The sequence below is a fragment of the Hylobates moloch genome, unplaced genomic scaffold, assembly GCF_009828535.3.
Source record: "Hylobates moloch isolate HMO894 unplaced genomic scaffold, HMol_V3 SCAFFOLD_5, whole genome shotgun sequence".
In the NCBI taxonomy this organism is placed as follows: Eukaryota; Metazoa; Chordata; class Mammalia; order Primates; family Hylobatidae; genus Hylobates; species Hylobates moloch.
The window spans coordinates 53,374,877-53,390,100 of NW_026652280.1; the positions used below are offsets into that span (position 1 = coordinate 53,374,877).

At 35.9% G+C, this 15,224-nt stretch overlaps 1 protein-coding gene across 2 annotated transcripts in view; it reads right to left on the reverse strand.

The window, feature by feature from the left end:
* Positions 1–15,224, reverse strand: part of PSMA8 (proteasome 20S subunit alpha 8) — a 56,895-nt gene that overhangs the window by 28,490 nt on the left and 13,181 nt on the right. For both annotated transcript variants that reach the window (XM_032151723.2, XM_032151724.2), the window contains exons 3-4: positions 10,411–10,535; positions 4,183–4,305 (exon numbers count right to left, since the gene is read on the reverse strand). In XM_032151723.2, coding sequence (XP_032007614.1) covers positions 4,183–4,305; positions 10,411–10,535 — 248 coding nt within the window. The remainder of the gene's footprint in view (positions 1–4,182; positions 4,306–10,410; positions 10,536–15,224) is intronic.

Sequence of the window (15,224 nt, forward strand, 5' to 3'; positions counted from 1 at the left end):
TAAGCCAAGTACAGAAAGACGAATACTTTATGATCTCACTTATATGTGGAACCTAAAAAAAAAAAAGAACTCATAGAAGCAGAGAATAGAATGGTGGTTAACAGGGGAGGGCGGGAGAAGGAAAGGGGATGGGAAGTTGTCAGTTCAAGGGTACAAAGTTTCAGTTAGGAGAAATACATTCTGGAGATCTACTGTACAGCATGGGGACTACAGTTATTAATAATGTACTGTATATTGAAAATTGCTTAAAGAGAGTAGATTTTAAATGTTCTCATCACAAAAATAAGTATGTGAGATGATGGGTATATTAATTAGCTTGATTTAAATCATTCCACAATGTACACACACATTGAAGCATCACATTTACAACCATAAATATATACAATTTTTTCATCTGTCAAAAATTTTTTAAATCTCTTCTTCAGTACAAAAATGTATAAAGAAAAAAATCTAAAAATGAGTGTTTCCTTACTGTACCCCTGTTTTTTAAATCTGGATACTGGCAGAGCTTCATGGCAACCTGCCAACATGGCTGACTCAGTTTGTTGGACTTTTCTGCCATGGAAAGGGCAGCAGCTTGCCCTCAATGGAAGAGAAACTTACTCAGGATATAAGTTTCCCCTACTTGTGCCAACTGCTTCTGTCAGCTCTCCTACCTGTGGACTTAACTGAATACTTCCTTTCTTTTTTTTAGAAACAGTCTATGTTGTCCAGGCTGCAGTGCAGTGGCTATTTGCAGGCATGATCATAGTGCACTACAGCCTGGAACTCCTGGGCTCAAGCCATTCTCCTGCCTCAGCTTCTCAAGTAGCTAGGACTACTGCCATGCACCACTTCAGCTGACCTGAATAGCTTTCTTCACCATCATAGTATCCTAGAAAACATAGCCTCTGAGCAAGGAACTGATTGTGAGGAAGTAGGGGAATTGGCTTATGTTCATGAGATTCATTGGTTTTACTATGTTCTCTCATCACCTTGAATTAGCCAGCCTGATAGAATTCTAGAACAGGCTATGAAGACTCAGTAATAGCAGCAGCTGTGTGACATCTTACAGGGCTAGGGTTCTGTTCTATAAGATCCTGTATGTACCCTGAGCCATAAACTAGTAATTCATTTTTCACATGCCTACAAATCTAGGAACTAAGGAATAGATGTGTATCATGAATATCCTTAATGGCCCACTTGTAAATCTTTGTCTCTTGTCCCCACTTGGTTCTGCTAGTTTAAAGGTTCTAGTTCCCAAGAAAAAGAAGGGGAGATAAGTGGGGAGGATGTTTCTATCAGGGGACATAATAATTTCACTGAACTACGAGCTGAGATTGCCACTTGGCCATTTTAGACTCCTCATGTTATTGAACCAACAGGCAAATAAGGGGTTACTGTAATGACAGTATAATTTGTTTTCATTATCAATGGGAATAAAGTTACCATTATACAATAGGACCAGGGAGGAGGTATCTAAAATTCAAAGGATTTTCTGGAGGCTTCTCTTAGCATTCCCCTGTAAAGTGAAATAAGTTAATGGAAGGCACTATTACCCATTAGGGCAGGATAATTAAAGGCCCAGTCCTCATAAATAAAATTTGTGTTACATGCCAGGTAGAGAACCTCAAAAAACCAAAGCGCTGGTATTAGCTATTTCTATTCTCATTTCTGCAACAGGCCATGTGGCGACAGTTTATGTTTATAACTTCCTATTTCTCCTACCCATTCTATCTTTTCCTCTACCTATACCTCACAAGCCTACAAAATGGCATTGCAAAATACGGTCAGTACCATAGCTGTGTTCTCAATAGTCCATTGCAACATTTTATCAGGTTACTTGGTATAGTATGTCAGAGTAAAAAACAAACAGACATAAAAAATAAAACACAGATCCAAACAAAACAAAAAAAGAAAAACTTGATCTCATAGCTAAAATGTTATAGTTCCCAGAAGTAGAAATCAAGTCAGAAGATTTTATTCTACCTTCCAAGAATGGATTTTAGAATTTATATAACATACACAGAAAATAATTTGGCCTCAAGGAAGTAGCATGATGTAATGCAAACAACAAAATAAATAGAACATCTTGAGTTCTAATTCAGCATTGCTATTAACTAGGAATGTGAACTTTTTTGTTTTGAGACAGGGTCTCACTCTGTCACTCAGGTTGAAGTGCAGTGGTATGATCCTAGCTCACTGTAGCTTCAAACTCTTGGGCTGAAGTGATCCTTCCACGTTAGCTTCCAAAGTAGCTGGGACTACAGGTGTGCACCACCAACGCCTGGCTAATATTTAAATTGTTTTTGTAGAAGTGGGGTCTTATTACATTGCCCAGGGTGGTCTCGAACTCCTGCATTCAAGTAATCCTTTTGCCTTGGCCGCCCAAAGTGCTGGGATTACAGAAGTGAGCTACCACACCAGGTTGGGAAGGTAAACTTAACAACAGCAACAAAAATCACTTAACCCCTAAATCTCAGCTGCCAAATACATAAAATAAAAAAGGTTTTCAAATGTTTTTTGTTAAAGATGATTTTTTTTAAAAGCTGCGGAATATTTCCCTCAACCAAAATCCCACAAGAAAGTGCACTACATAAAATTTAGACAGTGGCGTATCCATGTGTATGCAAGCGAGTGCGCAGTGCTCATATCCTCCTGCCCCACCATGAGAACTGAAGACACCGGAGCAGAGCAGAGTTTCAGACCAAGATGATCAACAAAATTCTCAACAACTAAAAAATTCCATAATTTTCCTAACTGACTGAGATAAAATAAAATACTTCTCTGTACATCCCCAAGAAGCAATCAAATTAAAACAGAAAAATTATGTAAACCTGGAAAATGTTGTGTTACGATACAGAAACAAAGGGTAATGATGTAATGATAAATGCAAACAGAAGATGGCAGGCTTCAAAATATTTAAAGGTTGAGTGTGGTAACTTTGTTTAGGGCACAGATATAGGAGATAAGAAATCTAGTCAGGTAAGAAATCTCTAGTTGACAGGAAAAAATGGTCTGATATTTGCAGCATGTAAATCTATACCTTCTGATTACTAATTAGATTACTCAGGCAGATTAAAAGGATATGTGCCACTGACCTAAGTATTCTGATATTTGTTGTAAGAATAATCCACTGCTTTACTGCCTGGTTAACAGTTTACAAAATAGTATCTTATGAGTATGGTCAGTGCAAATCAAATTCTTTAACACAAGCATAAAGACCATGGCAATATTTCTCCATTAATTTATTTGGCTCTTAATAATAGTAAAATCAACTTTGTAGAAAACTATTTAAAATCTGGTATTTAACTTTTAATAAAGTCAAAATCACTTATATTGGATTCTGCAGTGTAGTCTTATTCTTATATACAGGAATATACAAAAATTCACTCCTGGAAGCTAGGTTTCTCTGAGCTCTAGCAGTGTTTTTTGCGGGGGGCAGGGGGCATTGTTTGGTTGGTGTTTTTCAGACAGGGTCTTGCTCTGTCGCCTGGGCTGGAGTGCAGAGACACGATTATAGCTCACTGTAACCTCAAAATTCTGGACTCAAGCAATCCCCCTGTCTCAGCCTCCCAACTATCTGGAGCCATGGGTGTGTACTACCATGCCTGGCTAAGCCCTATACTTTTGTATTGGATTTGAGTGCACCATTAAACAAAGTCATTACTGTAGTTGGGTGTCAAAACAAGAATAACAGCTTATCCAGAAAACAAACTATATGCTAGGAATTATGTAGAGATCATTGCTACATACTAGCACATCAGTATAGATTCATAGTTTAGGGTGCTCTGACTCTCCTAGAATGGAAAAGATGCATTAAATATTTCAGTAGGAATTCAAATGGCCATCTAATTCTTTGTTAAAAGAAGAAGGACTATTTCTGCTTGAAGCAAGCATCTATATAGTATAATATTAATTTGGAATAATAAACAACAAATAGGAACTGGATATTTCTCTTACTTGGCCATTTATAAACACTTACTTTGGTCACATCTTTTCAAAAGACCTTGTGCTTACAAAATTAAGGTGATTCTTTATCCAACCAAAATCATTGTAGTTTCTGACGAGCTGAACAGCTACATTTTACCAACATCAATATTTAATGCAACATAATTTTGTCATGTCTCTCAAAGCAATAAAGCATTTACACTGAATATTTACTAAACTTCTAAAAAAAGTATTAATAAATTCATGTCTCACCTTCCAAGCATGGTAAGTACCAGAAGGATCTGTCTGATACAATCTTGGGATACCATCATCATCAAAACCTACAATTAAGGCAGAAATACCAAAAGGTCTTCGTCCATTGCTTTGGGTATATTTCTAGAAAAATAAAATGTATTTTTAGGATAAAACTATTACTTACAAAATAAAAATTCTAATAATAAAGCATTGCTGCCCAAATGATCCACTTCCCTAATTCTTATTCTACATATATTAATGATCTTTTTCCTAACCCTTTCTGGAGCAACCTCAATTCATGATGAAATTTTAAAAAATTATGCTATACAGTCTATACAATAAAATCATAAGTTTATTTACATATAGTCTTAAAATCACCTTCTTGTTGCTTTGTATACATTTGGTAACATCACTAGACTATAATTTCTAATATAGCAGAGACCTGTGCCATGCATTTTGGTTCTTAGTAAAGTTGATTTCAATAAGCTGTGCTTTGGAAACATGTCCTCGGCTTACCTTGAGGGACGCTATAAATGTTACTATTATTATCAAGTATTCTTACTTGACACTATTTTTATCAAGGACATTCTTTTCACTATATACTAGGTTATCTCTAATTAAAAACCCAAGTAAAACATTTCTTTCATTCCCAAAACAAGAAAATCTTTGTTTATCCTGAAGAAGAGCATGCTGTTTCCTCACAGACAATGGGTCACTGGAAACCAGTTGTATGTCTTTCTACTTTAGTGGCAGGGAACTTCCTGGAATTTGTGCTCTGAGGAGTAGAATCCACACTGAGACTCGTGCCCCAAAAGTCATGCAAAGAAGCATTCCTGACAGAAAGCTAAGGACTAATTTTTTTTTTTTTTAAGAGACAGGGTTTCACCATGTCGGTTGGCCAGGCTGGTCTCGAACTCCTGACCTCAGGGGAATCTGCCTGCCCTGGTCTCCCAAAGGCTGGGATTACAGGTATGAGCCACCACGCCCAGTCTAAGGACTAAATTTTTAGGCAGCTTCATATACTATAAATAATTCTGTGGCTGTATATAACTGTATGTAACTCTGTGGCTTGAAATAGCTTTACATCAGCCTTATTCCTGGTCTTGCCTATGTATTGTATCTATTTTCTTATTTTCCAATTTTATTATATGTATTTTAAAATATATATTTATTTTTAGGATGGAGGCAGTGGCTCACGCCTGTAATCCCAGCACTTTGGGAGGCCAAGGTAGGCAGATCGCTTGAGCCCAGCAGTTCGTGACCCGCCTGGGCAACATAGGGAAACCCTGTCTCTGCAAAAATAAAAAATTAGCCAGGCATGGTGGTGTGCATCTGTGGTACCAGCTACTGGGGAGGCTGAGGTGGGAGAATCACTTGAGCCTGGGAGGTTGGGGCTTCAGTGAGATGAGATCATGCCACTGCACTCCAGCCTGGGTGACAGAGTGAGATCCTGTCTCAAAAAAACAAAAACAAAATCTATATAGAGTAGCATACTGTGTATGTGTATATATTATATATAATATATATACACACACAATGTGTATATATTGTACATATATTTATATATATAAAATATACACACAGTTATATATATAAAATATATATATACACACACACAGTATGCTATTCTCTATTTCTACAAACACAACTTTTTTAGTGTCCACATATGAATAAGGACATGCAGTATTTGTCTTCCTCTGCATGACTTATTTTACATAACACAATGTCCTCCAGGCTCATTCACGTTATAACGAATGACAGAATTTCATTCTTTTTTATGGCTAAGTAGTATTCAATTGTGTATCTATACCACATTTTCTTTATCCATTTATCTGTTGATGAATGCTTAGGCTGGTTGTATATCTTCCCTATTGTGAATACTGCTGTGATAAACACACGTGTGCATACATTTCTTGGATATACTGATTTCTTTACCTTTGGATGATGCATACCCAGTAGTGGGATTGTGGGATTATAGGATAGTTCCACTTCTATAATAGTTTTCTGAGGAACTTCCATACTATTTTCCATGATGTCTGTATTAATTTACATTTCCACCAACAGTGTATAGGAGTTCCCCTTTCTCTGTATCCTTGCCAGCATTTGTTATTTTTTGTCTTTTTGATAAAGCCATTCTGAGGTGAGATGACATCACTGTGGTTTTGATGAGCATTTATCTGATGATTAGTGATGTTGAACATTTTTTCATATACATGTTGGCCATTTGTATTTCTTCTTTTGCGAAATGTCTATTCAGTTCATTTGCCCATTTTTTAGGAAGATTATTTGGGTTTGTTTGGTTTTCAGTTGTTTGAGTTCCTTGTACATTCTAGATATTAATCCCTTGTCAAATGGATATTTTGCAAACATTTTCTCTCATTTTGCAGATGGACTCTTCACTCTGTTGACTGTTTCCTTGGATGTGCAGAAGCTTTTTAGTTCGATATAATCTCATTTTTCTAATTTTGCTTTTGGTGCCTGTGCTTCTGAAGTCTTATCCATAAAAATCTTTGCCTAGCCCAAGGTCCTAAAGCATTTCCTCTATATTTTCTTCTAGTAGATTTATAGTTTTGGATCATACATTAAAGTCTTTAGTCCATTTTAAGTAGATTTTTGTATATGGTGAGAGAGAGACAGAGGTTTCATTTCATTTTTTCTGCATATCCAGTTTTCCCAGCTCCATTTATTGAAGTGGCTGTCCATACTCCAATGCACGTTTCTGATATTTCTGCCGAAAATCATTTGAATGTATGTAGATTTATTTCTGGCTTCTCTATTCTGTTCCATTGGCCTATGTGTCTGCTTTTTACAAAAGCACCATGCTATTTTGGTTACTATATCTCTGAATATATTTTGATTTCAGGTAGTGTGATGCCCCCAGCTTTGTAATTTTTGTTCAAAATTGGTTTGACTGTTTGACTACTTCCTAATGTCCTAGTTCACGCCTAGGTATAAAGTTGCTGTTTTAAATATACCTTAGAGGGAAGACTCTTTATTTTATTTCCTTAATGAATCCTTTTCTTTTTTTTGACAGAGTCTCACTCTGTCGCCCAGGCTGGAGTATGGTGGTATGATCTTGGCTTACTGCAACCTCCGTCTCCTGGGTTCAAGCGATTCTCCTGCTTCAGCCTCCCAAGTAGTTGGGGTTACAGGTGCACACCACCACATCCAGCTATTTTTTTTATTTTTTGTAGAGATGAGGTTTCACCATGTTGCCCAGGCTGGTCTTGAACTCCTGGGCTCTGGGCTCAAGTGATCTGCCCACCTCGGCCTCCTGAAGTGCTGGGATTACAGGCATAAGCCACCGTGCCTAGCCTAATGAATCATTTTCTCAAGATAAAAAAGTAGGCCGGGTGTGGTGGCTCACGCCTGTAATCCCAGCACTTTGGGAGGCTGAGGCGGGTGGATCATGAGGTCAGGAAATCGAGACCATCCTGGCCAATATGGTGAAACTCCGTCTCTACTGAAAATAGAAAAATTAGCTGGGTGTAGTGGCACGTGCCTGTAATCCCAGCTACTCAGGAGGCTGAGGCAGGAGAATCACTTGAACCACGGAGTTGGAGGTTCAGGCTGGAATGCACCACTGCATTCCAGCCTGGTGACAGAGTGAGGCTCCATCTCAAAACAAGCAAAAAACAAATAAACAAACAAAAAAACCAAAACTACTATCGATCTTCTGCCGGAGAGCCCCAGGCCTTCTTGGTGGTAATTCCATTCTTATGACTATGTTTCCGTAAATACAGTCTGCATAGCCTTGATATTTCTGGAAGAAAACCTAAAAACTACAATTGGGAATTTTGTGTAACAATGTTCTGTTCCTTGTATTTGGTGAATGTGTTTTTAATGATTAGGAAAATCAAAGCAAATAAAATAAGTAGAATAATGTAATGTTGGACTTTCTTGCAACCTGCATTAACAAATTTCAAGAAATCAAAATAGGGCAATTTTGTTATAAGCTAATCAGTTAAAACTTACATATATCGGATACATAATGAGTTTATTAAAAATCTCTATAAAAACAAATGGTAAAATTTGACTGGGCGCAGTGGCTCATGCCTGTAATCCCAGGGAGGCTGAGGCGGGCAGATCACTTGACCTCAGGAGTTCGAGACCAGCCTGGCCAACATGGTGAAACACCGTCTGTACAAAAAATACAAAAGTTAGCCAGGCGTGGTGGCATGTGCTGGTAATCCCAGCTACTCGGGAGGCTGGGGTATAAGCATTGCTTGAACCTGGGAGGCAGAGGTTGCAGGGAGCTGAGATCAGGCCACTGCACTCCAGCCTGAGCAACAGAGCAAGAGTCTGTCTCAAAAAATAAAAACAAACAAACAAACAAAAAAACAAATGGTAAAACTCATGCCAAAAAGTGTTCTAAATACCTAAAATGTCTTAAATCATTTACTCTATAATGCAAGTCAACAAAGTTCATATTATTGTAATGCTCATTTTACAAATTAAAAAAAAAATTAAAGGTAAAGTAGGAAAATAGTTCGCCCAAGGCATTAACTAAGAAGTAGCAAAGCCAGGATTTAAACTCCAAAATTCTGGCTCCTGAAGGCACACTCTTAACCACTTGAGTACATGTCAAAAGATAGTTTACAAAAGGAGAAATGAAATCAGCAAACCAACAGGTGGAAAAAAAGTTCAACCTCATCACTAATTATAAGAGACAAATTAAAACAACTATTATAGTACTATGTGATACTTATTTGCAAAATAAAAGAACAATGAAAAACCTAATATTGATGATTCTTCAAGGATACATTTATACATTGCTAGCTGTACAATAAAAATTGTTTCAATCTTTCTAAGAAGCAATTTAGCTACATATAAAAAGAATCTTAAAACCAATTACAATTTTTAATCTCATAATCCAATACTAAAAAATAAATTTAACAATATAATTCCAAAAATAAAAACAAAGGCTGTGGGAAAGAGTATTATCATTAGAGTAGCAGTGAGAGAATAAGAGAGAGAAGAACAATGAAAGAAGCCAGGAACAATGTAACTAAATTATGACATAGCAACTAGAAACAGTATTACATTGTTAGAATAATAACTAAAAAGACAATGTTGCATATATAAAATACACTTAAAATTAGTAAAAAAAAAAGTTGTAGACATCATGATTATACTTAATGTTAAGCTATGTATTTATTTATGCATGGATTGAGGAGAAATCATATCTGATCAGTTATGTTTAGGTTTTGCTTTAGTCCATTTTGTGCTGCTATTCCAGAATACCTGAGACTAGGTAATTCATAAAGAACAGACATTTGCTTCTTACAGTTCTGGAAGTTGAGCAGTCCAAGACTGACAAGGCTACATCTAGCCAGGGCTTTCATGCCATGCCATGTCATCCCATCACAGAAGGTGAAAGGGCAAGAGAGATGAGAGAGAGCAAGAGATTGAGCCCTTTTATAATTGGTATAATTATAAAAGATTAAGCCCTTTTACAATTGGTATTAATCCATTTACGATGGTGGAACCCTAAACTCCTCCCATTAGTCCCCCACCTCTCAACACTGTGACATCAGGGATTAAGTTTCTAACCCAAACTTTTGGGGGACACATTCAAACCATAGCAAAGTTGCAGGTAAAAGAATAATGCAGGCCAGGCACTGTGGCTCACGCCTATAACCCCAGCACTTTGGGAGGTCAAGGTGGGCGGACTGCTTGAGCTCAGGAATTCAAGACCACCCTGGGCAATATAGCAAAACCCCATCTGTACAAAAAATACAAAAATTTGCTGGGCATGGTGGCGTATACCTATGGTCACAGCTACTCAGGAGGCTGAGGTGGGAGGATTCCTTGAGCCCAGAAGGTCGAGGCTGCAGTGGGCCAAGATCATACCACTACACTCTAGCCTGGGCAACAAAGTGAGACCCTGTCTCAAACAAAAACAAAAACAAAACCAAAACAAAACAAAAAAGGTACTTCTCTGGAAAACTTTAAATAACACTTTGTATTAATCTCCAGAAGTGTAGAAATCTCCTTAAAAGATCAGACTTACTGTTTTTTAAATCTGAATATAATTCCCAGAATTAATACTGATCCAGATTTCTAGTGACTAAATCAATCCATTTTACTGGAATAAAAATATGAATATAAAGTAAGTGTGAGAAATAAGAAATTTAATAGATTTAATAGACTACGTGGTTGGAGTAACTGTAGTACATCAATGATAGGACTTACAATGATGAAAAAGGAGAAAGCTTGACAAAGTATGTTAGAATATTAGCTTACCTGCTTTAAAGTTGCTATGAAGCGAGTTATGTATTCTACAGTGACTGGGTCCTCAACTGTAAGCTTATGGCTCTGGCACTCCACACGGGCTCTGTTTATTACTACTCTAGCATCAGCAGTAAGTCCTACAAAAATTGTCAAAACTTCACAAAAACCACAAAAACATATTTTTTACAATACATTTTTCCTTGTCAAATGGGTTTTATTCACAATGAAATCTTTCTTATCCCTTTTTTCTCAATATATGCTCATTTTAAAAGATTTGTAAGATAAAGTGTCATTTGTTCTACATTCTGATTTATTTCAAAAGTTGATCCATTCTTATTTGTTTTTTATAGATGTTTTAAAGAATAATAGTTTAAACACTAATAGTAAACTTGATTTCTTCTTATGAAAACAAGAATATTACTCAATTATCAAATATGTATTCACTGAATTCAAGCTACATTAACACAGCTGTGACATGTCACTTCTCAGTTTTTCGTCTAAAACCAAGAGTTTGAAAATGAAGAATGCTAAAATAGAAAACACTTGACCTTGCTCTTGCAATACCAAACTATCATGTGATTAATTCTCCACACTTCTGTAAGGAGACAGAATGTGTTTTTATCAAAAGACTAACAAACTGACCATGAAATTTAACGGATGCAATGGTTGCAAACATTTCTATTAAACTTTGGCATTTGACTTTTCCATGTCCACTTTGTTTCTTTCCCTCCTCTCTTAATACTAACTAAACTGCCAAGAAAGTGCATTCACAAAATCTTGAAAGCATAGTCATTTCTAACAAAATCACCAGTCTTTTGCTGTCACAAATTCTTGTTTCCCTTCCACACCATTTCTAATCCTGTTTCTACAAACCTGGAAGAATCTTCAGTCCCTGAAGATAGTTAATATGAATATACTACTCTTAACCATCACTCATAGTTGGGTAGAAATTGTAATCAGATACTCAGTTAAATGAAGAGAAACTGATGCTCTTTTTCCCTTTGCAAATGTTATCTATGAGAAAGAAATGGCAAGAAACTGATTTAGTCTTTCCTATGGATGAAAACGTCACTCAATTTGAAATATGATCAAACAGAATATGTATTTATAGTCTTTCCTATGGATGAAAACGTCACTCAATTTGAAATATGATCAAACAGAGTATGTATTTCCCCTTTACAATGTAAATATCATCCAAGCCTGAGGAAACAAAAGTAACATACTTAGGAAAGTAGTAATATAATTGATTCAAGGAAAAAATAGTGATAAATTTGTCAAAGTATATGAGTAACATAGTTATGTGTATGTCTGTTTTTAATAAGTAGCAAGATTATTATTAATTGGCTAGCAGAGAACAAATTCTATTTTAACAAATTACAATTAAAATTTACATTTAATGAGTCAGGAGACTTGCTTGAGGCCAGGTGTTTGAGACTAGCCTGAGCAACGCAGAGAGACCCCGTTTCTACAAAAAAATCAAAAAGCTAGCAGGCCATGCTGGCACATGCCTGTAGTCCTAGCTACTTGGGAGGCTGAGGCGGGGGGACTGCTTGAGCCCAGGAGTTTAAGGCTGCAGTGAGCTACGATCGTGCCACTGTACTCCCAATGGGGGTGACAAAGTGAAAACCTGTCTCTGAAAAAAAAAAAAAGGAATCAAATTAAAATTTAAATTTAAAATTACAATTTCACTTGGCTTAAAAATAAACAATCTACAGAAAAAACTGAGTATTCAGTCTAGTGCTCTTAAATACGTACAAGTTGAGTATCCCTCAACCCTCATCTGAAAATGCTTGGGATCAGAAGTGTTTCAGATGTTTTTCCAGGTTTTGGAATATTTGCATTATACTTACTGGTTGGGCATCCCTAATCTGAAAATCAAAAATCCAAAAGGCTCCAATGAGCTTTCCTTTGAGCATCATGTTGGTGCTCAAAAATTTTCAGATTTTGGAACATTTTAAATTTTCCAGTTGGGTATGTTCAACCTGTACCACAATTTTATATTGAGGATACAATCATAATGTAAAATTTCTGCTACTAAGTGGAATTCCACATGGTACATGGAATAAATTTTTTGTAGTCCAACTTATTTTTTCACCTGTACTTTTAGTGTCATATTCACGAAATCATTTCCAAATCTAATCTCATGAAGCTTTCCCACTATGCTTTATATTTTCAGCTCTTACATTTAGGTCTTCCACTCATTTTGAGTTAATTTTTGTATGTGATGTTAGGTAGGGTCCCACTTCATTCTTTTTATGTGAATATTCGGTTTCCCCTGCACCATTTGTTTAAAATATTGTCTTTTCCACCACTGAGTGGTCTTGGCATCCTTGATAAAAGTCATTTGACCATATCATATATGCAAGGATTTATTACTACGCTCTCTATTCAATTCCATTAGTTGCATGTCTTTCATTAAGCCAGTCATGAAACTATTTTGCTTACTGCATCTTTGTAGTAGCTTTCAAAAACAAGACATGTGAGACCTCCAAGTTGGCTCTTCTCTTTCAAAATTGTTTTGTCATTCCATATGAATGTTATAATTCTTTTTTATTTAAAAAGAATCATTGGAATTTTGTTAGGGATGACATTGAATCTAAACTGCTTTGGATAATATTGACATGTTAATAATCCTGAGTCTTCCAATCCATGAATGGGGGATGTCTTTCCATTTGTGTCTTTTTCAATTTCTTTCAGCAATGTTTTGCATTTTTCAGAGTACAAATCTTTTACCTCCTTAAATTCATTCCCAATAAGTATTTTATTCTTTTTGATGCTATTGAAATGGAATTGTTTTTCTTAATTTCCTTTCCTGACGGTTCAATGTCAGTACATAGAAATGATTTGGGGCTTGGTGTGGTGACTCACACCTTTATTGTAACACTTTGGGAGGCTGAGATGGGAGGATCACTCGAGGCCAAGGGTTTGAGACCAGCCTGGGCAACATAGTGAGATCCTGTCTCTACAAAAATAAAAATTTAAAAAAATTGCCAGGTGCAGTGGCACACACCTGCAGTCCCAACTATTCAGGAGGCTGAGGTGGGAGGGTTGCTTGAGCCCCGGAGTTCAAGGCTGCAGTGAGTTATGATGATGCCACTGTGCTTCAGGCTGAGTGATAGAGTGAGACCCTGTTTCAAATTAAAAAGAAAAAGAAAGAAATTACTCTGGGGTGTTGATTTTGTATCCTACAACTTTACTCAATTTTTTTATTATTTGTAAAATTTTTGGTGGAATCTTTAGTATTCTATATAAGATCATGTCTTCTGTGAACAGAGATGATTTTTCTTCCCTCCCAATTTGGATACCTTTATTTATTTTTCTTTCCTAACTGCTCTGGCTAAGACTTTCATTACTATGTTGAATAGCAGTGGCAAAAGTGGGCATCTTTATCTTGTTCCTGGTTCTAGAGGGAAAGCTTCCAATCTTTCACCACTGAGTATGATGTCAGCTGTGAATTTTTTACATAGATAGCCTGAATTATGTTGTAGTGATTTCCTTTTATTTCTAGTTTGTTGGGTGCCACTACCAAGAAAGAGCGTTACATTTTGTCAAATGCATTTTCTATATAATTTATATAATTATATAGTTTTTTTCTTTCCTTCTGTTAATGTGTTATATTACATTGATTGATCTTCATATGTTGAACCATCCTTGCACTCCAGGAATAGATCCAAATTGGTCATGATGTATTATTATTTTAATGTTCTGAATTTGGTTTGCTACTAGTTTGTTGAGGATTTTTGCTCACTCCTCATAAGGGATATTTGTCTATAGTTTTCCTTTCTTGTAATGTATTTGGCTTTGGCATTATGTTAATATTGGTCTCATAGATTAAACTTGGAAGTGTTTACTCCTTAACTTTTTGGAAGAGTTTCAGAAGGACTGCTATTAATTCTTCATTAAAATGTTTGGTAGAATTCACTGGTGAAGTTGTTAGATCCTAGACTTTCCTTTGTTGGGAGGTTTTTGATAACTCATTCAATGTCTTATTGTGTCTGTTCAGATTTTCTATTAATATATCTTATTGAGCAAGGTGTGTTTCAAGGAATTCTGTCGATGTACAATTGTTCACAGTACTCTCTTAAAATTGTTTTTAAGAATTAAAACTGTAAAACTGGCACTAATGTCGCCTTCTTCATTTCTCATTTTACTTGAGTCTTCTCTCTTTTTTTCTTAGTCAATCTATCTAAAGAGTTGTCAGTTTTGTTGATCTTTTCAAGAAACCAACTCTTGGTTTTGTTATTTTTCTCTTTTGTTTTTCTATTCTGTTATTTATCTATGTTCTGATCTTTATACTTCTTTTTCTCAAATTTAGTACTACAATATTTTATAACAGTAGAAAGCTGAAAACACTACATGCTAACAGACAATATGATATACAATCTAGGGGAAAGAGTCATCAGGGATTTATTACTTCTTTCTACTAGCTTTAAACTTAGTTTATTCCTATTTTCCTAGTTTTAAGGTATAAAGGCAGGCTGTTGAATTGAGATCTTTCTTTTTTAATGTAAATGTTTATGGCTATAAATTTTCCTATTAGCACTACTTCCAATACATTCCCCAACTTTTGATATGTTGTGCTTTTATTTGCCTTTCTCTCAAGATATCTGTTCATTTCCCTTGTGATTTTTTTCATTGCCCCATGGGTGATTTAGGAATATATTGCTTAACTTCCATGTGTTTGTGGATTTTCAAGTCTTCCTTCCACTATTAATTTCTAGTTCCATTCCATTTTGATCAGAAAAAATACTCTGTATGGTTTCAATCTTTTTTTTTTTGAGACAGGGTAATATGGTTTGGATCTCTGTACCCACCCAAATCTCATG